Here is a 26,619-nt window from a genome sequence, read left to right as displayed (position 1 = left end):
CCGAGCCATTCAAACAAGTGGCTCCGGCAGCACTTCGGGGCCGGAGCTGGGGAGAGGGCGCAGCGTGGCTCCCTGCCCCGGAGGCGCCGGGCCCTTCACACTGCCTCTTTTCTCTGACGCTTGCTCTTTATTTGACGATGAAATAATGTTGACATGTCTTGAATTATTAAGTATTCCCTGGATTTTATTAGCACATGATGCCTAAATGCTGCCTGTATCTGCTGGGGTCTTAACCAGAGAGGAGCGAAGGAGAGAGGCAGAGAGACAGAGCGAGGGAGAGGAGAGAGAGGGGTTTTTGACAGCTGTATTTGTGCTGATAAGCGAAGGCACAAGGAGACGATCGACTAGTGAGACAAGAGGGAAGCGGCGGCTCGGAGCTGCTGAGAGGGGCTGCGCTTCCCTCCCGAGACGGCTCGGCCCTCTCGGTGCCGTGCTGGGGCTTGGGGGGGACCCGAACCCCCTCCCAGCGCCTGGCCGGGCTCTCGGCCGGTGCCTGTGCCAGGGGGCAGCTCGCTGGCTGGGCACACCAGCTGCACGGGGCAGATGCCGATTGAGATCGTGTGTAAAATCAAATTTGCTGAAGAGGATGAGAAGCAGAAGGAGAAAGAAGAAGGGGACAAGGAGAGCCTGATCGAGGAGCCTGCCCGGCCCCGCTCCCGGGATCTGGCCACCTTTGCCAGCACCAGCACGCTGCACGGCTTGGGACACATCTGCCGGTCGGGACGGCTGGGCGTGCGCCAGACCCTCTGGGCATTTGCCTTCCTGGCCTCCCTCGCCTTCTTCCTCTACCAGGCGGCCAAGTCGGCGCTGCTCTACCTGGAGCACCCCCACGTCGTGGCCCTGGACGAGGAGGCCATTCGTGAGATGGTGTTCCCGGCCATCACCATCTGCAACATCAACCGCTACCGCCACTCGGCACTCACCGACGCCGACATCTTCCACTTGGCCAACATGACCGGGCTGCCCCCCAAGGACCGGGACGGTCACAAGGCCACGGACTTGCTCTACCCTGACCCCGACATGGCTGACATTGTCAACCGCACCGGCCACCAACTCGACGACATGCTCAAGAGCTGCAACTTCAGCGGCGAGAACTGCTCATCCCGCGATTTCACTGTGGTGAGTGCACACCTGGCTCAGCTTCCCTAGGGGCCCCTACCGGCACGGGGGGCACCCACCCGGCCGCGTCGCACCGGAGCGGGGCTCCCTGGCTCACTCCGGCTGCTGAAGTTTGCATCTCTCTCTGTTTGAGTTTCCCTCCAAGTTTCACATGGAGAGAGGGAGAGGATCCTCCGTGGGAGCTCTCAGCAGGGCTCTGCGCCACAGGACTGGGCTGTCGCAGGTCTGTCACTGAGGGGCTCACGGGCAGGAGCCGCGCTGGGTGAGCAGCAGGGTTCAGCGGTCCCCAGGGTGGGTGTGCGGCGGCCAGGGGGAAAGCTGTGGCACAGAGTCCTGCTCCAGCCTGCCCTTACCCCGGATCGAAGTGCTCTGACACGGGGTGCTTCACTCAGCGAGAGGGGCTGGAACAGGGGGGGCGGCAGAGACCCTTTGCACACAGGGGAACCCTCCTGCCTTTGCGGGATTAGCGCTGGGATGCGTGTAAATGTGGGGACTGCAGGCATTGCACACGCACGTGTGCACATGGCGAGCACAAACGCCGAGCCGCTCCGCTCTGGAGGCACGGCCACAGCCGGGCGAGCAGGGGATGCCCGGGGCTGCCCACTCGCTGCCCGGGACTGGCAGCACGGCCTCTTCCGAGCAGCGCCCAGCCTGCCCAGGCACAGAGCCCCTGGCCGACCGCCGCCAGTGTGCAGCTCTCACCAATATTGAGCCTGGAATCATAAATCCCCGCTGTGGTTTGGGAAAATAAATGTGCTGAACGGGCGGAATACCTGATGGGACCCTTTTCAGACCTTAATGACTCTGGAAATGAGCCGCCTCTCTCCTACGGCTGCCAGGGGCTACTGCTCAGCTGGCTCCCGCCTTCTGAGGAGCTGCGCTGCCAGCCGGACCCGCTCGTTCCGGGGAGCGGGGTGGGATGCCATGGGCTGTGCAGGATCCTGGGGAAGAGAGGAGGCTCCGTGGGGCTGGAAATGGCTGATGCAGCATGTTCCGTTTCACTTCGTGCCCATCGGTACAAAGCCTGCTCAATGTGCACAGTGATGCTGTCCCTGAGAAAGAGAGTTTGCGGGGGGGCTGCCCTGTGCGGGGGGTTGGTGGTGGCAGGGGACACTGCAGTGGAGGGGGAAGAAGGAGCGGGGGACAGCGGGCGGGCAGCCCCACTCCTCCTCCTGGGGATTTGCTGGGCTCTGTGCCTGCTCCACGCCAGCTGCTGGAGTTTGCCGGGGAGCAGTGTGGTTCAGCAGCGTTTGGAGCAGGAAGCTCTGGTGCTGGACCGTCCTGCACGTGGCTTGGCCATGCTGACTCCAGCCCTGGGATCCTCCTGGAGGATCCTGCACAGCTTTGGTTTGCGGGGGAGGCAGCGAGCCCAGCCTTGTGCTGGGCAGAGGCGCAGCGTAGCAATGGGATTTGGTGTGTGCTGAGCCGCACTGTGATGTTGGCAGGGCAGAGCTCGGGTGGATGGAGCGGTGCAGGCTCCCCACAGCATGGACAGAGTGTGTGACATGTGCTGAGCTGTGTGGCAGTGCAGGGTGACCACCAGGACAGTCACTGGGACCCAGTTTCTCAGCATGTGGCCGTGCAGGACCAGCTGGCCTGCCTGCCTCATCTGCTCACGAGAATGTCCTGGGGAGGCTCAGGCAGCCAGGCTCTGGTGTGCTGGCACCCTGCACCGGAGCAGGTTTCAGGTGTAAGCATGGCTAGTGCCAGCTGATCCATGGGCTTATGGCCAAAGAAGGGGAGTATAGGGCTCCTAAAGCCTCCACCCACTCTGTCCACAGCTCAACATTTCTGGCCTTTGAGGCATCAGGGACTGTCAGCAGAAAGGGGTGTACCTGTCCCCCCTCACTTGCCTGCAGCAAAGGGGTGAACCTGGGGCAGGAGAGGCTGCAGAGATGGGTGTGGGGAGGGATGGTGAAGATGTGATACAACTCTCTGCCACATAACATGTCCCAAAGCCTTGCCAGGCAACAGTGGGACCTGTCATGGCATCACACCATTTGCAGCTGGAACCTTCTACTCCCATTCCCTAAGCCAAATCGGTCCCTTGTGCCTCCTGGGAATGACTGAAACACAACACAGGCCTCTTGGCAGGCAGGTTGAGTCCCAGCTGTGCTGTGTGGGCTTGGGTACTCCTGTGCCTCATAGCTGTGGCCCCAGTGAGGGCTGCTCATGTGGTGGGGAGCTCCAAGCTTTGTTGGTCCCATTTCTGGGTCCCCATGTGAGCCTTCATGTTCAGAAAGCTTTTGTATCTGCTCTGCTGTGGGCGAGTGTGAGTCACAGCATGTCCTAGCAGTGATGGGGGGCTCCCAGACTGCAGCACATCCCAGTAGGGCAAATGGCTTGGGATCCCAGGGCACCGAGCCCACAGTGAGCAGCCTGTGTAGCAGAGGCTGTCCCCCAGTGACACTGGAGAAGGGAAGGAGCTTTCCCTGCAGCCATGCTTGCAGGAGTGCTGGAGTCTTTCCTTCCCTCCTGGCACGAGGTGCACTTTGTCCAGAGGCTGGAAGTTTTTCAGCACGAGAGTGGCCAGGCTGTGGGGCTGCCACCGACTGCCTGTCCAGGAGCAGGAGCAGTGCCAGGGCTGGAGCATGTCCCCTCACACTGCCGCTTGCAGCCCGTGCACGCTCAATAAATAACTCGTGCGGATCCTTTAAGTAAGAGCCGTGAGTGCTAAATGATCTTCCCCTATTCAACGTCACAAATCCACATTCTTTATGGGACAGCAAATTAAGAAACTATCGGGAAAAAAAAAATCCCCAGCGTAAGCATCTTCCATGTAATAAAGCCTGGCTGGGCTGTAAATCTCCCCAGCGGCAGGGACAACCCTGAGCCGCAGCGAGGCTCCCTGCAGCCCCGCTGACAAATGTGCCCCGTGCCGGCTGCTGGAGGGCCGTGCTGGAGCCTTGGAGAGCCTCTTGTGACCCACAGAGCTGTGCCCACCGTGCTGCACAGCCCCCAGGCCCTGCAGGGCTCGGGGCACTGCCCAGTGCCCGCTAACACGCTGTCCCATGGGTGCCTTGGTGGGGAGCACTGCTGGCTGGGCAGTGCAGCTGCAGAGCTGAGGGTGCTGGTGCAGGAGATCCATGGTGCTCTTTACATGCCATTCAGCAGCAGGCTGGGAAGTGTCCCCACCGGGCTGGGGCTGAGCTGCCATGGGTGCCTTGCATCCCCCTATCCTCCCTGCCTGGCACCCCGCTACAGCCACAGCCCGAGGCCAGCTCTGGCCACGTCAGGTGGCCCTGAGGCAAGAGGGAGCCTTCCCGGCAGTGCTCTGGAGATGGGGGTACAGCCAGATGGGGTGTGCAGGAGTCTGGGGGCTGCGGGAAGAAGCACATGGAGGGGCCCCCTCAGCTGGCAGCAGCATCCCGCCTGTTTGCCGGCAGTGGCTGCAGCAGGAGCCTCCGCTCTCGCGGCCGGGAAGGAGCCCAGTGCCTTTCTCAAAACCTCATTCGTTGTCAAAAGCCTTTTGTTTGTGATGTGTGGCTGCCGAAGCCAGTTGTGCCGGGGCTGGAAGCTGGGGGGGAGCAGGGAGGTTGCTGAGAGCTGGCAGTGCCTCTCGGAGCTGGCAGCGGCCCCGGCGCTCCATGCTAGGCCTCCTGCCTGCCCGGGATTCGGGCTGTGAGAGGGATGTCCCCAGCGCCCCATGCAGACCCCAGAGGGGGAAGCCCTGTGCTGAGACGGGCAACATCCCCAGCTGCATTCCACATGCACACAGGAGATCCTGGTGCAGGGGGTGGGCGGGGGCAGCAGGCTGTCGCCTCCTCCAGCAAGGCTCTCCCACTGTTCCTGACTTGGGAACTCTCTGACCTTTCCACCAGAATCGTACTTAATAAATGTCACATTTTCAACCTATTTTTACTGGGTAAAAGAGATGGACTGATTGTTTTTCACCTGCCCTGCCCTGCCTGGTGCCTGCTCAGCCCCTGGCATTCAGCCACTCCATTTTCCCTGTACTCCTGTGCAGAGCTGTGCCTCCCACAGCTGCTCAGTGGGCTCCAGGTACAGAGTGGAACAGAGTGGCTCTTGGGCCAGGCAGTGGCATATTGGTCCCAGCACAGCATCCCCTCCTCTGGAGGGTGACACGGCTGTGACTCTGATGGGTGTCCTGCCATGCCTGGCAGGGACTGGCTGGGCTGGGGCTGGTGTTGTCAGTGCCCAGGAGAGGCTGGAGCATCCCTCACTGATCCCATGCCCGTGAGCCGCTCAGCTGAGCCCATCTGTGCCCATCTGGGTCACAGCACTCCACTCACTGCATCCACATCCTGCAGTCCCAGCCCAGCTCCTGAACCGGCTACCCAGGGGCTCACAGCCCATTTGGAGCCCTCCATCCTCGCAGTCTGGCCGCTGTGCCTGTGCATTTCCAGCCCTGTGTCCCGGGCAGTGCAGGCTGCTGTCCGGAGCAGCGCAGCGCCATCTCCGGCGCTGTTACACATGAGCCGCCTGGGCACGGCTCGAGGCGCAGTTTGTGCCAGAAAACGGGGGACTTTAATGCAATTCGTTGCCATTTAATTTTACACAATTCCTGCTGCTTAATCCGCTGAGAAATGCTAATTTATACAATTCACGTCTAAAAATAAATGTCAGTCCAGCAGCTCCCAGCAGCGGGTAGCTGCTCCCACCAGCCCCCACCGAAGCCTTCTGCAGGGACCCCAGTGTGGAGCCCACCTCACTCCCTGCCAGCCATGCTGCTGCTCCGTGTTCCAGGTGCTTGGGCTCTGGCAGCAAGCGTGTGGATTTGGGGATAATGGGATTTTGGGACACTGTGGTGGGAGAACAAGGGGTCGGCTGCACCTAGGGATGTCACTGCAAGGTCCCTCATGACAGTGGGGAGGGGTGACAAGGGGACAAGCAGGCATCTTGGCAATCTCTCTTTCAGATGGTTGGGAAGATATTATTGCTGGGGGGGTCATGAGGTGTCTTTGGGACCACTGCTTCCTCGTGGATTCCCCCAATAAATCTGGGAACAGCCCCAAGTGCAGCTGCACCCTGGGCTGTGGGTGCATGGAGCAAGAGGGGTGCCTGGTGCAAAGGCCTGGCATGCAGCCACCTGGGCTGCACATGAGGGATCCAGCCGTGGGTCAGGGCAAGTGCCACCTGGTTGGCAGGTACTCATTGGTCACAAAGTGCCATTAATGAATGTGGGATGGGAGGCAAGCATGCACTCCTCTCGCCTGGGTAGTGGGGATGCATCCTTAGGTGTCTGAGGAGGCCGGTCTGCAGGGGACAGTGAAGGGCTGGATCATGGGGACAAGGGGATCCATGGCTGGAAGAACCCATACTGAGCTCCCAGACCCCTGCCTCTTGCACTTGAGCATCTCCACACCCTGCTGCCCTCCACCCCTCTGCCACTGCCCCAGCCATCTCCCACCCATTCCCTCCCCTTCCCCTCCCTTTGCCTAGCAAACCCCCATGCCACCATCCCCCCTGCCTCCATCCATGTGGGGTGGCACTGACACCAGCAGCAGCACTGCAGAGAGGGTGCCAGGGCAGTGGGGCGGGCATCAAGGGCCATGGTGGTGGGTGCCAGCTCCGTGCAGGAGGGGGTGAGGCGGGGGAGCAGGGGGGTGCGGAGGCGACGCAGCGGGGGAGCAGAGATGCTGGAGGAGCCGACGGCTTTCCCACCGTCTCCCTGATTGAGATCGGATCACCGTGAGCATAAAAAAGCTCTCTTCATAATTATATTTAATGAATTGACTTTAAAAGCTCTTATGCTCTTATCTGGGTAATTTAATATCACACACTTAATAAGCCTGTCTGTGATACGGGGGGAGCCAGCGGCCAGGACGCCCGCGCCTGGTGTGTCTCCCCAGGGATGTGGGACGTGCCGCGAGGCTGGGCCCACGTGCCAGGCTGAGGGGAGGGGGGACACTGCTGCCCCCTGGGGCCAGGGCACCCGTGGGGTGACTGTGGGGCACTGCTGGCTGCAGGGGGGCTGGGCACCTCGGATGGCTACGAGAGGAATGGGGACAAGATAGCAGAGGGGATTGGCTCCAGGAGCTGGTGCTGGCTGGTGCCTGTGGGACCATGGGGCAGTGGGGACACGGGGCAGTGGGGCTGAGAGGGGGCAGGTTGGCAGATGGGGCAGGGGGGTTCATGGGGTGCTGCATGACTGGCTGGGCATGGGGCAGGACGGGCTGGGGTGCAGGTGCCCTGTGCCAGCGGGATGGATGGGTGCCATGTGTCCCCAGTGCTGAAGGGCATTACTGTGGCCCCATCCTTTCTGCCAGTGCCAGCTGTGGCAGGGGTCCCTTGGACAGCAGTGGGGACAGCCATGAGTCAGAGTGCACCACAGGCTCCAGTGCCATGATGCTGTTGTATCCCTGTCTCCTTCTGGCTCCAGCCACCTGGGCTAGTCAGCTGGGATGTCATGGAGGTAAAGGGAGGCTTGTCACCACGGTCTCTGCAGTTCTGTCACTCCCCCCCGTACAACCCCCGGCTCCTCGAGTCCCAGAAGGGGTGTGGGCTGCCTCCTGCAGGCCGGCATTGCTGCAGCCCCAACAGGAGTCTCTGCACCCCCACTCCCTTCGCCACCCCCCCCACGATCCATCGCTGCGTGCAGGAGGCGCCTGCGGCGAGCCGGAGGGAAGGCTCTGCCATATGGAGCCGGGGGCCCTGGGGACTGCAGGAGCCTGGGGCTGGGACCTGTGGCCATGGGGGCAGCCCCCAGGATCCTGCGCTACAGACGCTCACTGGGCAGTGGGGTTGAAAGCCATGGCCAGACTTGTGCTCTCTGCATGTCAGAGTTAGAGCTGCTGTGAGCTGGTCTGTCCCCCCACCTGGCACCGTGTCCCCAGTCACCCTGCGCCCTCAGGTCCCTGATTCCCAAGCGACAGAGGACAGAACAGCACCTCCCAGCATCCATGACTGTGCTGCCCCAGGGCAGGTGTCAGGGACAGGGTCACAAGGGCAGGGTGAGTGATATTGGCCCTTGGCCAGCCATCCCCAAGCTCTGGAGTGCCTGGCAGTGCCGGCTGCCATCCTGGCACTTGGTGCCAAGGCTGGGCGGGCTGGAGGGAGGCACATGCCAAGGCTGTGGGGCAGGGGAACAAGGACCCAGCTGCCACCTGGCCCTGCCAAGGCACCGGGGGACAGCCCCAGGCAGAGAGGGGATCCCAGCTCCTCCCTGGGGCATGGGGCAGCCTGCCGGGTCTCCCTCCATGAGGGAGTGTCTGGAGAAGGAGGTTTACGGAGCTGCACTAAGTGACGCAAATGGTTTGAAGCCCATAAAGAGAGACGGTTTTATGTAAGACGACTATATAAAGCTCTGCTGTTCTGCCATTGATGAGATATAGGCCTTTATTTATAGAAGGCAATGTTTGCGGTGCGAGTGCTGAAAGCCAGCCAGGGACCCGCAGATAGGGCGTAGAGTCATTTGACATGCAGCTGCCGTCGACACTGTTCACACATTAAAGAAAAAAATTAACAAGTTTGCAGCCAGTCAGGTGGAAAAAACAATAATTGTAGAAAAACGTATTTCCCCCGTTTTCCAATAACAAATAACTGGAACGCTGTTGGGGAGGCTTCAGCTTGCTTTCCCTCTGGCAAAGGATGGGCTGAGGCTCCAGTCAGGCTGTGGATGGAATGGGCAGGGGGAGGCAGCAGGGTGGGATGAGAGCTCAGACAGGGAATGCTGCCACAGGGTGGATGTCCCTGCCTAGGCATTTTTATGTCCACAACTGGAATAACAGGGCCTGCAGGCAGGGAGAAAGGCACCAACAACTCAACATGGCCATGTGTGTGCTGGGGGATGAGGAGGGGGGTCAAACACTGGGAGCTGAAGATGCTTACTACATGAGGGGCTGTGAACCAAACCCTGCTGGATTTTTCTGCCTGGCCCAGCATTGTCTCTCTCCACCTGCACACACAGGGATGCTCTGAGGATATTTCTTAGCCAGATGTGGCTGGGTTTTTACTGGAGAGCATGCAGCCAGTCCCTGTGGTCAGAGCGCCCTGCCAAATTCTGTTTCATGCACGAAAGGAGGAAAAACTTCTCATGATTAATTGTGCAGTAGAGGAAAACGTGCATCTCTAACCTGCTCCTTGCCGGTTCCTGGCCTTCTCTGCCAGGCACTGCCCCAACACACAGCCAAGGGAGGGTGTGAGGACAGGAGGGTGCTGACTCCTCTGCCCGGTCCTGCCCTGTCCTGACTCTGCCATGACCATGAAGGGTTCGAGCAGGGAGCAGGCAGGCTCAAGGTCAAGTAGCTTCCCTGCAGCTCCCTGCGCTGTTCTGTGGATGGCTGTCCCCTGCTCACATTGCAAAGCCTTCCCCCACCATGCCCTCTGCGCTGTGCCAGGCACAGGCTGGGCTCTGCCAGCCCCATCACCCACCATGCCACCATTGTGCCAGTAGAAGGCAGAGGGTGAGGGTGAAAAATGGCACTGCTGGATTGGGTCAGGGGACTGGACCCACACCCTGATGCACTGGGCTCAGGGCTGCTGCATGTGCCTGCTCTGTCCCCAGGAGCTGTCACTGGCTGCATAGCTGCTCCTCCCCTGCCACCCTCGTGAAGCCCCTCTGCAGATGCTCTCCAGATCACTTTGCTCATCTCTGGGCTCTCAGACAGAAGCTGAGAGCACACTCTGCACATGATGAGCATCAGCTGAGCTCAGCTGGGCTCAACAGGTTTTCTTCCAGCAGAACAAAAGGTTCTCACCTGATGGCAGCTTGGGGGAGGTGAGTGCAGGAGGAGCTGGGGGACAGGAAAGCCAGTGGCTGGAAGGACCTGTGTCCCAGTGGCATGGGGGGTGGGGACCCCTCTTTGTGTTGGAGAGCTGAGTCAGGCAGGGAGCAGGGTCTGAGAGACACCCTGGTCACTGCTGGCCACTTGCTCTTGGATGTGCAGGGCAGGAAGGGAGAGGAGGCACAGCCTTGTCAGAGCAGAGCCTCTGATTAATCACTAACTGCCGGCCCTCCAGCCAGCAGCTCATTAGCAGTTTAATTCCCGGTGCCCGGCATGCAGGAGGGCTGTGCAGCTCTGATTGAGCTGGATGCACTCATCTGGGCAGCTGCAATCAGTGTGACCCCCACTCGGGTCACAGTCACAATCAGTGGCCACATCCCCGTGTGCAGGGTGGGCTGGATAGCAGATGCTGCAGGTACCACAGGTGATGCAGGTGCTCTGGGTCCTCTGGCCAGGCAGGGGTGGAACACATCGGTGGCAGGGGCTGCAGAGAGCTTGTGAGCAGGGTCAGGAGCTGGAGATGTGCCCGTGTCTCACCCTGTATCCATCGATAGTCCGGCTGTGCCTGGAGTGTGGCGGTCCCTGCGGTGTCACGGGGCTGGGAGCAGCTGTCAGTGGTGTCAGCAGCCATGCAGAGGCATTGTGCTCAGTTGCACGAGGATATGTCACAGCCTGTCATCTCTGGGGTCAGTGACACCCTGCACATTCCTGTACTGCCCCGTCCCTCTACCCCCTGCCTGTGCACCCACAGGGCAGCAAGGTGAGGGCTGTGGTCCCTGCCTGCATCCTGGCGTTCCTGCCACCACCCCAGGGTCTTTCCTCCCCTGGATCTTCTTCCTCCCAGACCCCTTCACTGATGGGATGGGGGATTCACCTGGGCCATGGGAGCAGCACTGGGGCAGGAGGGAACTGAGTGTCCCAAGAAAGAGGCACTGTCTGTGGATGCTGCCTTTCTCTCATGGACCTTAAACTCCATCTGGTCATGCAGAGGTGGGCACTGCCGTGCCTCCCAGCTGCCTGGGGGTGTTTGCAGCTCAGCCTTATCCCTTTGCCCTCCAAAGCTTGCTGCGTCCTTCACTCCCAAGCTGCTGTCTCCACAATTTCTTCATAGCACAAGGAGTGAGGGAGAGACCACAGCACAGAGAAGCATCTCCATCTGTCTTCAATGCTCCAGTGGCTGGAGCAGGGCAGGGAAGGGGCCTGCAGGTGTCCCCACTGCAGTGGGGCAAGGAGGGCTAGGGTGCATGTGGGGGCAAGTCAGGGGCCATGCTGGGGCTGTGACTGCTGCAGAGGAGGCAGGGCCAGCCCAGCATCTGGTGCTGCTGCCCCTGAGAAAGGCTGGGAGCAGCCTGCCTTCCTGAGCAGCGCAGGACTGAGGGCACTATGCAAATCCAGCTGAGATTGATGCAAGTGTTAATTATGTCCCATCAGCTCAGCACTTGCCCAGCAAGGCAGGGCTACAGGTCGTGCTGCAATTTGTGCAGGAAAGATGGATTTGCAGTGGCAGTGTGTCCCCCATGCCTGTCCCCCTGTCCACAGCCTGCTCCCACCACCCTGCTGTGACTGTGGTGTGCCATGCCAGGTCAGCCTGGCTCTCCCAGCCCCATGGCACTGCCTGGCTCGGGGGTGAAGTCATCACTGAGCAGGAGGGTGAACAGTCTGAGGCAGGAGCAATGCAAGCGCTGTCAAGCAGTCTGCCATACCCAGCTCTGAGATCCTGCTAATTAGAGAGTGTCTGCAATTACATGTGCTAATTATGGGCAGGGGTTCACAGTAATTCCTGCCCTGTTGGCATGACACTGGTCACACCAAGATGCATTGCTTCTTCATAAGGACAGGAGGAAGTAACCAGGCTGTTCAGCAGGCTCTCCTGGCCCAGGAAATGGTGTATTACCAGGCCTCCTGCCCATCCCCATCCCCATCCCAATCCCCATCCCCATCCCATTTCAGCCCATCCCATTCTATCCTGTACTGGGCATGGTACGGCATGTACAGTGCCATACAGGGAGCCCTGCCTGTGTGGCCATGACAGCTGCTCTGTCCCCGAGCACCTGGCTGATCACATCTCAGTGGAGCTGCTTCTCAGAGGGAGTTTTTCAGGCTCTGACCCCCCTGTACTGCTGCGGCTGCTCTGACATCCTGTTTCCTTATCGCCTGACATGACCTTAATTAACTCCCTGTGCTGATAATGCTCTGGGCTTCTCCTCCAGGAGCTGTATCTCAGCATTGTGTCCTGTCTCATCCTCTTATGGACCACTGCAGAGACTGCACAGGCAGCCTGGAGCAAGGGGGAGAAAGGGTGTGTGGTGCAGGCAGGGCAGGGCAGTGATACTGGGGTCACTGGGATGACATGGAGTGGATGCCCAGCGCTGGAGGCAGGGCACTGGTGCTGCAGAGAGACTTTCAGGGAGGTGCTGACCTGGAGGAGATGGCTGTCATGGTGCAGAGGTGGGGGTCCTGGCAGGAGGGGGGCTGTGCTGATGCCCGGGGCAGGGTGGCAGAGGCAGTGGTGCCCTTGGCAGTAGCGTCCATCCCAGGCTCCAGAGGTGCTGTGCACCAGTGTGGAGGGATCCTGGCTCTCCTTGCACTGCTGCAGAGGGCTTGGGGGGCTGAGCTGGCAGGACCCTCCACCCCTGGGAGCTGCTTGACTGCCCGGCTGCCCCTCCACTGCCAGCCTCAGTGGACTGAAATGCCGGCATTGATGACTTGTAGCCACTTTATCTCCCGTGCTTGGCAAATATTGGCAAAGAGGAGATGTTTCAATAGAGAGGTTTGCCGATGGGAATCTCAGTGTGTGATCCCACCAGCTCCATGCTGTGCAGCAGCTCAGCTGCCTCTGAGGCAGCTGCTCACCAAGATTGAGCCTGGCATGGGCACAGTCTGGGGCCCATGGGGGGCTTCCAACACCTTTTCCCCACGGACTGGTGCCCAGCAGGGTGCTGTTCTGAGCTTACCTGTGTTGCAGATCATATGTCACCCTCCAGCACAGGAGCAGGGCTCTGGAGTAAGGTCCCTGATCAGGGCTCCTGTCACCTGCAGGTAGCTTTGACCTGGCAGCAGCTGGGCCAATGCCACGAGCCCTGCAAAAAGCAAAATTGCAAAATGCTCTCAGTCTCCTTCCAGCTTGCAGCCACACAACCCTCATCTTCACTCCTATTCCCCACAGCTCCTAGTCCCCAAAACTTTAGCCCTGCCTGTCTCACGTGCTCAGCATCCATCCCCAGGCCCACAGCCCAGGCAGTGATTAGGATGAAGGACCAGCTGTACCTGGGGCATGAGTGAGCAGGGTGCATTTTGACCCCTCTGTTCACGCTGCCTGCAGACACAATGGGAATTGTATTTTTCTGAAGCTGGCCATGCAATGGACACCTCAGGCATTATGGAAAGTGTGCACAGATATACCTGCTCCCAGCATGTGATGTATGGAATGCTGGGAGCAGCATACAGTCCTGGGAATGAGGCCCTGAATCCAAGCAGAAGCAAGGGGAAATGGTCTGAAGAGAGGAGGTGGGAGCTGCCAGTGCTGCTCCCCTTTGTGTGGGAGGCAAAGGGGTGTAAGGAGGGGAGAAGGAGGTCCCCAGCTGCAGGGGCAGGTTGCCTTACCCCATTGCTGTCCCTGCTCCCACAGCAAGCCCTGGGAGCTGGGACAAGCTGAAGAGGACAGCTGAGGAGCTCCTGCAGGTGCCAAGGACAAGCACATGGGCAATGTGGCCCAAACACGCAGGAGAAGCAGATGCCTTGGGAGTCCTGACACACGCAGCCCATCACCTCCATGGAGAGCAGACAATGGGGACAATGGGGACAGAAGGACGTGGGCTGCAGGGCTGTCCCTGCCTGCCAGCACCCGCAGCTCTTGCCCTTGCCGGCAGCCCCGAGGAGGGATCCCCTGTCAGTGCCCGGGTGCGGGGGCTCTCTCCATCAGCCCCTCTGCCCGGGAGCACCCAGGCTGGGGAAAGCCAACCCCTATCATGTTTGTTCCATTGATTTAGCGCCGCGGAGAGGGTTTAATCAGCCTTTAGCCTGCACGCTCGGGCATTAAGAACAAATCCATTAGCCACGAGATAACCACAAAGGGCTGCGCTGAGGCTGGATGAGGTCCCAGCGCCTTCAAGATGCAAATTGGCAATCAAAGATCAAAGCCGTGCAGCTCCCTAATCTCTGCTAAAAGGGCTCAGCTATTAAGGAGCCCTTTCCCACTGAGCTGTGATCACCCCACTTCACTAGGACTCCCTGTGTGCTGTCGGGTTGCACCATCATCCCCACTGGCCTCCTGGCCCCAGGATGGGGTGCCTCCAGGGCTCACTCAGGCTGTTTGCTTGCATGTTGTTTCCTTCAGTTCTGACATATTGGAGTCAAATTGGTGTTGTCAGAGAGAGCAAAGCCCACAGCAGTGTCGGGGGTCAGCGGCTGGAGGTGAGGAGAAAGGGAGGAGGTGGGGGTTTGGATGGGGCAGGGTGGTGGGAGAGCTGTGTGGGGCTGATGTGGTGCCTTCAGAGATGGGGAGGATGCTAGCAGGTGTCTGCCCCTCCTGCTGCTCGGGGATTTAGCCTGGTTCAGCCCCTGCCTGGTTGCACCAAGTGGCTCAGGGCAATCCCTGCTGGCCCCGGGGAAATCAATGGTGGAGAGCATAGTCTGGGGGCAGGCAGCAGAGAGCAGCTGAGGGATCATGGCACAGCAGGGTGTTTTGGAGCCAAGTTCCCCTTTTGAGGGTATTCCTGCTCGTCCCATGTCACCCTGGAGCACAGGGGTGCATGAAGCCCTGGTTCCCATAGCCACCCTGCCAGCTTCTGGTGCTGAATTGAGGCTGCAGGATGCTGTCTGTCCCCTGCTCCCCACCCAGGCCATATTGCCTGTGGTGGCTGCACACATGGCTGCCCCAGCAGCCCCACGAGTCCCCATCACCCCACACTGTGCAGGAGCGCCGCGAAGCTGCCGAGCTGTGACAGGAGCTGCAATGCCAGCACTGTCAGCAGATCTGTGGCAGCACAGATGTGTGCTCTGCTCTGCGTGGTCCAGCTCAGGGACCAGTATCCCCTGCATCCTGCTGAAATGGTCAGAGAGTGTGTGAGGCACCTTGCGACAGGTGGGCAGGGAGCCCAGCAGCCCTGGCAGCGGGGAGCAGAGAGTCATGTCTGGCTGTCCTTTTGTTTGGGGACCCTCTCTACTGGCAACTGCTCCTTGAGGTGCTGCTCATCCCCCTCACAACACCCCCCGGCAGGCAGCACAGCCCTGCGAGAGCAGCAGGCAGTGAGGTGCTGGCACCTCCGCCAGGGTGACAATAAATCTTATCAGTGCAAACCCATCCGTAGGCAGGAGGATAACCCCCGTGACAACCCGGCAAGAGCAGAGGCTTCATCTTCACCGTGTCAGAGCTGTGGATTTACAGATAAATGCCACGGCTGGAGGGACCCCCTCCCCTCCTGCCTAACCCTGCCCTGAGGCTGCGGGAGCTGCCAGGTCCAGGCCGCTGTGTCCCAGGGACAGTGGCCATGGTGTGCCTGGTGGGAAGAGCAGGCCTGGTATGGGACACAGCAGGGGGATGCCTGGATGGGTGAGGGTGGAGGGAAGGGCACATGCAGAACAAGGTGACCTTGCCCTGGCTGCTGTCCTGACCCTAGGGTGCTCTACACGCACTGCCCCATGAAGCCCTGCATCCTTCATGAGCCCAGGGGGCCTTGGGCATCGTGCTGGCTGGACCACCGGAGCTCAGTGTGACTGAGTGTGTGACACTGGCAGCGTGTCCCCGAGGCCGTGTGACAGCGCCTGGCGCGAGCAGCGTGCTTTGTGGGCGCAGGCTGTGTGCCCATCCCCGCGTGTGCTCCCCCCACTCCGGCCGGGCTCCGGGGGGTGCGGCGGTGCCAGGAGCGGGGGCTGCTGAGCGGGGCGGCAGGCGGCATCCCTGCCCCGGGCCCCGCTCCTCGGCTCAGCTCCCCCATCTCCCGGCAGCCGTGGGAGCAGTAATGAGATGGAGCAGCAGAAGGACGGCGAGATAAGGCTGCCTGCGCTGCCCCAGCAGATTAAACGCTGGGATTAAGCAGGCGGTGCCAGCTCTGCTGCCTTTTTATCTCGCTGCTTCTCCCCTCTTATTCTCCCGCAGTCGATAGAGAACGGTCTCCGAGCTGTCAGCAAAGGAAATTGCTTGTTAACCCTTTGGGGACGGGCGGCAGAGCTCCCTGTACGGCTGCTTTCAAAGAGAAGCGGTCCCCGGGGGATGCGCTGCCCGGGAGCCAAGGGAGACGCGGGGCCACATCCCCGCAGGGCCCCGCATGCGAAGGAGATCAAGACAGGCCCGGGGGTGCCCAGGATCTGCAGCCAAAAGCCACCAGCGCCCAACCAGCACCATGCAGAGGCACTGGGGTTCCTGCGAGGTGACAACAGTCGAAGAACAGAGGATGCCTAAGCTCCACAAAGGAGCCCCGGGGACATGGCATACCCCGCTTTCCGGTATCCTTGATGTTCCCTGCTTCCTCCAGCCTGCAAGACGTGTGGGCTCAGTGCTACATCTCTGTGAAACCACAGGGCTGGGGATCCTTCTCTGGTCCTGAGGACAAGTGGCACGGGCCAGCTGTGTCTGCACAGTACCGTGCGTGGTGCTGGATCTCCTCCAAGTGCCGAGGGGAGCCCGCTACCCAAACCCATCATTATTGCTGTCCGTGTATGTGAGTGTTTTGTTTGGTTTTGCAGCAGGGGGGCTGAGCTGCAGCCCATCCCAGCGCTTATCCCTAGCGTGCTGTGCTGTGCTGTGTGCCCGGGAGCGGCGTGCCCGGCGCGGGGGTGTCTGAGGGTGGGAAGCCGGCTGGAGAGCGCCGGAGGGTGCACAGAGGGATGGCAGGATTGCTGCTCAGCACACTCCAAACCCAAGCTAGGGAGTGTCTTGGCAGCTCGACAAACTCGTGGTGGCATTTTTGGGGGTGCAGCTTTGGTGCAGTCTTTCCCGTGGGGACCCTGAGCTCCTCCTGAAGCAGGAGGCAGAAACATCATTCAGAAACCTTCTGCAGCTCCAGCACCCCACTCGTACTACGGGGGAGACCAGGGTTGGTGGGCAGCATGCTCAGCAACTCAGAGGGGTTTTCTGGCTGCCCACAGGATGAACTGGACTTCCCCAGCCCCTGCCCCCTCATTTCACTGCTCCTGCCCGCCCTCCTCCTCATATCTTTGCCCTGCACTGCAGCATGTCTTGGCAACTGGCACTTCATCTTCTGCAATTCCCTTGGCGTTGGCTCCTTCACCTGCCCAGGTGTCGCTTTTGGTGGATTCTTACAATGAAAACAAGCTGTATGAAGGCACAAGCCGCCGGGAGATCTGCAGGGGGCAGGTTACCCCTGGTTGGGGCAGCAGTCCCGAACGGCTTGGGATGGTGCCCCATGGCTGCTGTGGAATGAGGGGCAGAGCTGTGTGTGAGCCCTGGGCAGGCAGGGCTGAGGAGCTGGAGCTGATGCTGTGCCGGGCAGCCGGGCTGTGCAGGCAGGCAGAGGCTGAATCAGGAGAGGAAACCAGAAGCAATTGGCACGTGAAGGCTGGCAGGCTGGAGACTGCGAGGGGATAGGATTGCTGTTTATAAATACATCAAGGGAGTAAACACAAGGGAGGAAAGAGAGCTATTTAAGCTAAGGGACAATGCTGGCATGAGAACAAATGGTAAAAACTGGCCGTGAATAAATTTAGGTTGGAAATGAGTGAGATTCTGGGACAAATTCCCCCCAGGAGCAGCAGGAGTAGAAAGCACAGCCACATGATGGCACTTTTCCCTGCTACAACAGGCTGTCATGTGTGTGCAGTGTGCTGCCATGCCTGTGCAGTGAAGTCAAGAGATGAGGAGCTGGGGTCCCCAGCTACTCCCCTCTGTGTCACAGCCACCCTGGCTCCATGTGGCATGAACAGCACAGCTCTCTCCAGCTTCTGGCTTGGCCAGGGCAGGACTCCTGAGGCAATGGTTTGCAGGGAAGGGTCTTTCTCTGGCACATGAATTTGGGGATGCTGTCACAGGTGCTGATCCTGAAAGCTGGATGGTGCCAATGTCCCCCTGCTTTAACAGCCACTGGCAGTACTGGGCAGATATTCTGGGAGGGTGTCCTTGCCCATGTGCATGGTGCACCCCTCTGCCTTGCATTGCATCCCTATGCTCCTGAGCAACCAGGAGCAGGATGCCCTGGTCTAGATCCTACCTGTTCCTGAGGACATGGGTTACACACTGTCCCTGAGGCAGCAGCCTGGTTGTGACATGCTTGCCCTGCCCAGTGCCGGGGCTGGGGTGTCTCCCCCTGCTCTGGCTGGCCAGCAGCACAGCCTGCAGCACAGCTGAGCTATTGGTATTCCAGCAGCGAGCCTGCTTGGCATGAAAGGGGCTCTGCCAGCCCCACACGCCCACAGCTCCACTGCTGGCTCGGGCCTAGCCAAGGGGACTCAGCTGGCAAGGGCTGTCCTGTAGCACAGAGAGAGGCACAGCTGCAGTGGCAGAGGGGTCCTGGCCTTTCTGGAATATGCCTGCAGCAGCTTCTGGCCCCCTTGCCCCACACTGTTTTCCCTCTTCCTTTGGAGGTAGATCAGGGAGCTGCAGGAGATATTCCAGAGCTTAGTCCTTCACAGGATAGGGGAAACAAAAAGCCTAAACCATCACTTATGTGTGCTGTGCCTAAGGTACCCTGCTCTGTTTGGGCTGAGGATGCAGAGCCTGGTGCCCCATGGAGGCAGCAGCCCCAGAGCCTCCTGTGTGTCCTGCAGGAGGCATCCCAGCAGCTCCGTGTGGGGCAGGGGCTGCACTGAGGGGCTGCTAGTGTGGGAGATGGTTGTGCTACTGCCAGAGCTGGGGTCGAGCCAAACTGGCACCGTTCCCCAAATCCTCCTGGGAACGGGGAAAGGAAATGGTGCGACCATGCATGAGAAGGGACGTTTGCAGTGGCAAAAACATCCCACTGGCTCAGAAAATTGCTGCAGAATCGGGCTTGAAATGAGTTGAAATTGCTGAATCCAAGCGGATCTCATATCCCGGGCAGTTGTAATGCTGGCGTCAGCGCTGCAGCTTCCCTCCCGGGGCACCCAGGCGGGGCTGGCTGTGCTGTGCGGGGGGAGCGGGCTGGTGGGGATGGGGGCTGCCTCGGGGGGGGCCTCTGGCATGGGGAGGGGCTCCAGCAGAGCTGGGATGGCCACAGTGTGGGGCAGGGGCAGAGCAGGAGGCAGGGTGCCTGGGTGTGCCATTGCCCCAGCTCTACCAGTGTCATCCCAGTTTGGCCCCAGCTCCTGTGCCATGTCTCCTGTCCAGGAACATCCCTGTGCTCCAGGTGCCTGCACTCAGGCAGGAAAAATAATTTCAGGTTTTGGAGGCTGCTTTCCTTTGTGTCACAGCCTTGCCCATGCTAATTTGCTCTCTGGGCTTAGGTACCTGGACATGACCCTCAAGGTTACCCCTGGGCTGGCATCCCCACCAAATCCAGGTGGGGAGCACTCTGGTGTCCTCCCATTCCTGTCCCCATCCCCACTATGCCCCAATGATGACTGTTCTCAGGGGTGCTTCTATGCTGGGGTGATTGCTCCTGTGTGGTGTGCCCATGCCCAGGGCCTGCCCGTCAGCTGCATGTCCCAGTGGGAATGTGAGAACAGGGCTGGCTGTCCCCGTGGGGATGTGGGAGCAGGGCTGGGTGGCCCAGGCACACAGCAGCAGGCCCCGCTGGCACCACACATGTTGCAGCTCGTTCCCCTTGCATGAAAACATTTGGCTGGAAGCTTAGTGCGGCCTCTTGTCTCCTCAGAGCAATCAGGATTTGTCACTGCCTGCAATGTTTAACGTCGTCTTCCAGAGGCTAAATACCATGGGGAGCCGTGTAAGCCGTGGAAATACCTGCATGAGCTGGGATCAGCTCGAGGCTGGCACAATGGGCTGGCAGCACTGGGGATGGGGGACTGGGAATGCCTGATGTTGGTCCTCGTGCCCCCAGTGCTCACGGGTGGGCTGCCGTGAGCCAGGATGAGGATGCTGGCAGTCAGCATCTTGCTCCCAAAAGGCCCCCCACAGCAAGGGGGCTGGGAAGCAAGTCTTGGGAGCATGGGGGGCACTTTGGGGCCCCCAGAATTGTGTGGGTTGGGGAAGAAGATGCCAGGGGCCCCAGCAATAACTGACTGGGATCTGCCTGCCGAGGCACAGGCAGCTATTTCTGTCAAGGTCAGCGTGTCTCCATGGGAGAGAGAAGAAAATGAGGAATCATGTCAAGAAATTACCTCCCTAATGGGGTCTCCCCTGCATGTGAGCATGGTGTGGGGATGCCAGCATGCACTGGCTGAGCAAGGAGACCAGCATGTAACACGGGAAGGCTGTGTCTCTGGCTCTAAGACTGCAACATGCATGGGTGCCCAGCAGGCAGAGCTGGGTGCCTAAGGGCCTGTATCTCAGTTGCTATCCTTGGCTGGACATGTGCACTTCAGTCCTGCAAGGTATTTTTCTGGGTCAGCTGCGGGAAGAAAATCCTGTTCCTGGTACAGGCAGGCTCTCCTCTGCTCTTCTTCCTCCTCCTCCTCCTCCTCATGCGCTCCCTGTTATCTAATTGGATTTGTCATGCTGGAAAGGCAAAGCCCTTCAGGACTGCGCTGTGCTCTCGCCAGTGTGATTTCACAGCTGGCCTCAGTACCCCAGTAGCCGACAAGTGAGTAACTCAGCTGGACGCCATGGGCACCCCTGCTCCTCACCCTCCCCGACAGCCGTGCCCACCTGCCTGGAACACAGCCACCACCACAGCTGGACCTGGGCCTCCAATCCTGCCCAACACTGGTCCCTGTCCCTAAGATCTGTCCCCATATGCCCCAGCCTCTGCATCCCATCCCCATCCCTCACCCCCTCCAGGGTGATTGCCATGCCGCCCGGAGATGTCTGAACTGACACGAGATGGAAGCGTTCACAGAAATGACATTTTCTCCAGCCTGGGGAGCTTATCCTCCGTTTAAAGAAAACTAATATAGAAGCTGCCCTGGTGTGCCGTGGCTGATGTTATCGGGCTGGCAGCCGCCGGCGCTCACAGCCGCGATAAATCTCAGAGAAGAGCCGAGCCGGCTGCAGCCGCCCCACAGAGAGGGGCTGAGCCGTGTCCTGGCGCTGCTGCGGTGATACAGCGCTGAGGGGACAGCTCAGGGCGGGTACCGCAGGGTCCCGAGCGTGCAGGGAGCGGAGCGTCCGCGCCGGGGATGGTTCCAGCGCTGGACTGGGGGGCGGGTGTACAGCAGGGGCCGGAGAGCTCAGCGGCCGCCCGGCGCGGCTCAGGGGCTGCCCTGGGGCTGGGCCGGGCCGGGCCCGGGGGCGGCGGGGGCGCGGGGCCGCGGAGCGCGGGGCGCTGCTGCCCCCTGCCGGGCAGCGCCCGCCGAGCACCCGGCACCGCGGGCACGGCCGGTGAGGGACGGCGGGCACGGCTTGCGAGGGACAGCGGGCACGGCCTGTGAGGGACAGCGGGCATGGCCTGCGAGGGACAGCGGGCACGGCCTGTGAGGGACAGCGGGCACGGCCTGTGAGGGACGGCAGGCATGGCCTGTGAGGGACAGCGGGCACGGCCTGTGAGGGACAGCGGGCACGGCCTGTGAGGGACGGCAGGCATGGCCTGTGAGGGACAGCGGGCACGGCCTGCGAGGGATGGCATGTGTGGCCCTGCTGCCCTTGGGTGCTGCCCGCTGCCTCCGCTCGCCCCCCTCGGGGCCTGTCTTGCTTCTGACCGGCCTGAAGTCCTCCAGCACCCGTAACCAAGCTGCCAGATGGGATCCTGGCCGTGTCCCCATCATGGCTATAGTTACGTGCTGCTCAGGCATCAAGGCCTGTGGCAGGGATGGTGCTGGGGAGTCACTGCTGAGGTCATCAGGAGTTCCCTTTGTTCCAATCTCTTCTGCCACCACTGGCCTTTTCCTGCCCTGATGCTGCTCTTGACTGGGCCCAGTAGCCCTGACTTGTCCTGGAGCTGTGGAGCATGAGGGACACCCCCTCCCCATGCCAGCCCACGCTGGGTGAGCACTGAAGGTGGGTGCCTGGAAGCTGCAGCAGCAGGAGATGAGAGGCTGAGGAGAGTACAGTGCTGAGCTTTGAAGGCAGCTGACAGGCTGTCGGGGCGCTGCCAGCCACGCTGACAGCTGGGTACAGACACCCACCCCCCCCTCCCCGCCACTGCTGCGCTCTGATCACAGCCTCCCGTCACTTCAAAGCACCCGCCAGGCGCAGGTGGGTTGTCATGCAGCCTCCCACCCCATGGTTCCGCTCCTCCTGACCCACAGTCTCGCTTCTCCCGCCCCACCTGGCCCAGATGCACTGAGGACCCCAGCTCCAGAGACAGGGAGACCAAGGTACAAGGTAGACAAGGTCCCAAGCAGAACTTGCAGCAGGTGATGGCCTCCCAAGTGCTGTCACTGTCCTGCCTCCATGGGGCAGAGTACCCAGCTGCCGAGCAGACACAACTGGGGACCCTTGAGGTCCGGGCAATATTTTGTGGTGACACTGAAATGCATGGCAAGGGACAAGGAGGAAGAGCTGAAGCATGACATTCCTAGGCACAGGGTTCACACAGTGTGCCTGAGACAGGTCATTTCTATCCAGACAGAGATGCCCACCATGCTGGGACACTGGGGGCTGCCAGTTCAGCTTGCCTGGGGTAAGACAACACACACCCCTGTCCCGACCCAGCTCGAGAAGGAATTTTCCATTCCTGAATGCAGGTTGGGGAAAGGCGTGTTTGCAGCAACCCCCTCCTCTCCCTCCCCTCACCCATCACCAAAGCAGCTCAGGAAGGCGCCTGCCTTGTTCGTCTCCAGGAAGGTGCAGAGCAAAAGCCTCCCAGGAGAGGGAGATCCCTGGAGGGGAGCAGGGACCCTGGGCAGCTTCAGGGGCAGTCTGCAGCCCACTTTCCAGAGGAGCCACCCTGAATGCAGCCATGCCGCTGCCCCTTGCCTGCTGCCAGGACGGGGAAGTTCTGACACCACCCCAGGACAGCAGCGCGCCCCAGCTCGTTGTCGGCATCCTGCGAACCACCCGGATCCCCGGGCTGCACTACATGTGTACCCGGCCCCAGTCCCGCCTGCGCCGCCTGCTCTGGAGCCTGGCCTTCCTGGCCTCCGCCGGGCTGCTGGCCACCGGCGCCGCCGATCGCCTGCACCACCTGCTCTCGCGGCCCGTGCACACCCGCGCACGCCTCGCCTGGGCACCCCAGCTCCGCTTCCCGGCTGTCACCCTCTGCAACCCCAACCGGGCACGCTTCCTGCACCTCACCAAGCCCGACCTCTACTCGGTGGGAGAGTGGCTGGGGCTGGCCCGGGAGAACCACTCGCTGGTGCCCGAGATGCTGGCCGTGCTGGGGGAGGACCAGCGTGCCTGGCTGACGCGTCTGGCCAACTACTCGCGCTTCCTGCCGCCCCGCCGCTCCGAGCGCACCATGCAGAGCTTCTTTCACCGCCTGGGCCACCAGATCGAGGACATGCTGGTGGAGTGTCGCTTTCAGGGAGAGCGCTGTGGCCCCCAGCACTTCACTCCCGTGAGTTCCCTGCTGGAAGGTGCAGGACAGCTGGGATGCCCCATGGCTACTGGGAATGATGCTTCACCCCCCCTCCAGCAAGGGTGGAGGAGTGGTACAGTAGGGAGTCAGGCTGAGATGAGCTTTTCCAAAGGTCATGAAAGACTGTACCTTCCTTCCATCACCTCCTTGGAATCAAAAAGGAGTTTCTGGACCTCATCCTGCTTGCAGAATGCTCGACCAGATCCCTGCCTGCTCCCTTACCACTGCTCTCTCCATCCCCAGGTCTACACACGCTATGGGAAGTGCTACACCTTCAATGGGGATCGGAGGAATCCACGTGTGACCCGCCAGGGTGGCATGGGCAACGGGCTGGAGATCATGCTGGACATCCAGCAGGAAGAGTACCTGCCCATCTGGAGAGAGACCAGTAAGTGGGGCTATGGCTCAGGCAGGGCACAGGTGATGGGTGCTAGGATGCAGGTTGCTGGGCAAGCAGAGCACCCTGTGAGGGGACTATGGATGAAGCAGGGCATCAGAGGGGTGCAGGTGATGGGCCAGTGCAGGCATGCAGCACCTCTGTACTCCCATAGATGAGACATCATTTGAAGCTGGCATCCGGGTCCAGATCCACAGCCAGGACGAGCCACCCTATATCCATCAGCTGGGCTTTGGTGTCTCGCCTGGCTTCCAGACCTTTGTGTCCTGCCAGGAGCAGCGGGTAAGGCGGGATGCCCCACAGCCCCGGGGTAGTGCCTGCTGGCACTCAGCCCAGCACAGCCCTGTAGCAATGCCCTTCTCACCCCAACAGCTCACCTACCTGCCACAGCCGTGGGGGAACTGCCGGGCCAGCATGCAGGGGGAGCAGCTGCTGCCTGGCTATGACACCTACAGCATCGCTGCCTGCCGCCTCCAGTGTGAGAAGGAGGCCGTGGTGCAGAGCTGCCACTGCCGCATGGTCCATATGCCAGGTGAGGGGTGTGCATGATGGTGTGAGGGGCGCCCCACTGCCCCAGCTGGGGTTGCTGGGGTTGCTCCGACTCCCTGCAGTCTGCACCCAAAGATCACCTCTGCCCCAACACTCTCTACCCAAGGATTCCCCTGGCCCCATCTCTCTCCACCCAGGGACCACCCCATCCTGTCCACATGCTGGGTCAGCCCTTGTCCTACCCTCCTTACACCACAGGTCAGCACCTTCCCTGTTTGCCTTGTACCTGGGCCACATCTGCCCCAACCAGCCTGCACCCAAGGGTCACTCATCCCCATTCTCTTTGCACCCTGCCCTCTGCACTACCTCCAAGGGAGTGAGTTAAGAGTGGGGGGGCAGAATCTGACTGGACTCCCCCCCTCCCAACCACTGCTTCTCCACAGGCAATGAGTCCATCTGCTCCCCTAATGTGTACATCGAGTGTGCTGACCACACACTGGGTAGGTGAGGCAGTGGGTGGGCATCTAGGGGCTGGCTGAGTGCCCCGGGGAGGGGGCTGGAGATTGTGCCTGTGCCAATGGGCGTCTGCCCCCAGACGCAGCAGTGGAGGACAGCCAGGAGCGCTGCAGCTGCCCCACACCGTGCAACCTGACACGCTATGGCAAGGAGATCTCCATGGTCCGCATCCCCAACAAGGGCTCGGCGCGCTACCTCGCCCGCAAGTACAACAAGAACGAGACCTACATTCGGTGAGTTGCCAGCACTGGGGTATTCCAGGGCATGGGCAGGGGGCTGGGGACCTGGGGAACTTCCACTCCACTCCTGGCAGCATGCAGGGAGAGGGTCCTGGCATACTTGGTTTCGCAGCATCCTCTGTGCACGGGTGTTTTCACTAGAGCTTCTTCCCAACTTGTCCAATCTTCCCAGCCCTCCTGCCAGCACCTGCCCACCCCACTGTCTCTCCTGGCCTGGGACATGTCCCCTCCATGTCCCCACTGCACCAGCCCAAATATTCATGAGGGCCATGGGAGCATCTGGGAGAACCTGAGAGCTGGAGGGCTGGGGGACACGGGAGGTTTGTGGGAAGTGATGAAGGAGGGTCCAGATCAGCCCTTTTTGCTCAGCACAATGATGTCCCCACAGGGAGAACTTCCTGGTGCTGGACATCTTCTTTGAGGCGCTCAACTACGAAGCCATTGAGCAGAAGAAAGCCTATGACCTTGCTGGGCTTCTCGGTGACTCCCCTCACCTTCCTCTGGGGCCCTAAGGCGCGGAGCTCTGGGTCCCAGCCCTGGGAAGATGAGGGTCTGGAGGGGAAGGGATCACACAGAGCAGCAGCCAGACGCAGGCTGGCTGAAGGGTGGAACACTGCTGACTGTCCCCTATCCTGCATGTTCCCCATGCCCTCGGTCCTGCTGACCCTGCCCCCATGACTGCTCTGTGCCCCACCATCTGGCAGCCTTGGCACTGCCCTGCTGGCCCACTCCAGGCTTCCAGTGGGCTGCACAGCATCTCCTGGTGACCATCTTCCCCTCCTCCTCCCCAGGGGACATTGGGGGGCAGATGGGCCTGTTCATCGGTGCCAGCATCCTCACCATCTTGGAGATCCTGGACTACATCTATGAGGTGTGTTAGCCTTCAGGGATGTGTCTCAGCAGTGGGTACAGAGACAGGCTTCCTGGGGAGGGTGTAAAATATGTGGCCACCCCAGAGGGCTATAGCAGCCCCCAAATTAGGGAACACCCGGAGGAAGGCAGTGGGAGGAGAATGGGTCCCTCTGCATTCCTCAGTGACCCGAGGACAGGGAGGGGGTGTGCCAAGGTACTGTCCCACTATCCCTGGGTGAGAGAGGAGCAGGCAGCAGTTCTGTGTAGACAGGGTGCTACCTGTGTGCAGGTCTAGGTCTGACCCCCCATCTGCACCCAGGTGATCCGAGATAAGGTGAGCCGGGTCCTGCGCCGCTCCAAGCCACCTCTGAAGAAGCCCTCGGGCAGCATCGCCACACTGGGATTGGAGGAGATGAAGGACCAGGTACCCCTGCAGGGCTGGGCTGCCTGGAGGTTGTGAGAACGGGGCCTGGCCATGTGTCTCCCTCCATGGGGAGGGCACATCATCCCGTCTGTGTGGCTCTGCATTTGGTGCCTTCAAGCTGCAGAGTCAGAGCAGTCCCAGGGGGGCAGGGAGCTGGGTGTCCCCTGGGGAGCTCCTGCGGACAGGCTGTGATGGGTGGGAGGACTAGGGAGGTGGCAGGATGCATGGAATCTGTGCCCACCCTAATGCCTGCTTCCCCACAGAGCCCCTGTGAGACACTGGGTCGGCACGTGGAGGGCGCCTACAACACGGGCATCCTGCCCAACCACCACCACCGCCACCACTACCCTCACCAGGGAGTCTTCGAGGACTTCGCCTGCTAGGCAAG

The 26,619-nt window shown here is 60.7% G+C and overlaps 1 protein-coding gene across 1 annotated transcript; it reads left to right on the top strand.

The window, feature by feature from the left end:
- ASIC4 (acid sensing ion channel subunit family member 4) lies at positions 1–26,619 on the top strand. Its single transcript, XM_054277674.1, has 10 exons — positions 1–1,119; positions 23,558–23,702; positions 23,866–23,993; positions 24,084–24,243; positions 24,644–24,700; positions 24,796–24,949; positions 25,344–25,435; positions 25,747–25,826; positions 26,127–26,231; positions 26,495–26,619. Exons 1-10 carry the CDS (start codon positions 544–546, stop codon positions 26,612–26,614), a joined length of 1,617 nt encoding a protein of 538 aa, XP_054133649.1. The 5' UTR covers positions 1–543; the 3' UTR covers positions 26,615–26,619.

The sequence above is a fragment of the Melozone crissalis genome, unplaced genomic scaffold, assembly GCF_028551555.1.
Source record: "Melozone crissalis strain CALT ecotype California unplaced genomic scaffold, PUWL_Pcris_2 ptg000023l_1, whole genome shotgun sequence".
Lineage (NCBI taxonomy): Eukaryota > Metazoa > Chordata > Aves > Passeriformes > Passerellidae > Melozone > Melozone crissalis.
Note: the sequence above shows the minus strand (reverse complement) of the source record. Positions and strands in the feature narration are given on the sequence as shown.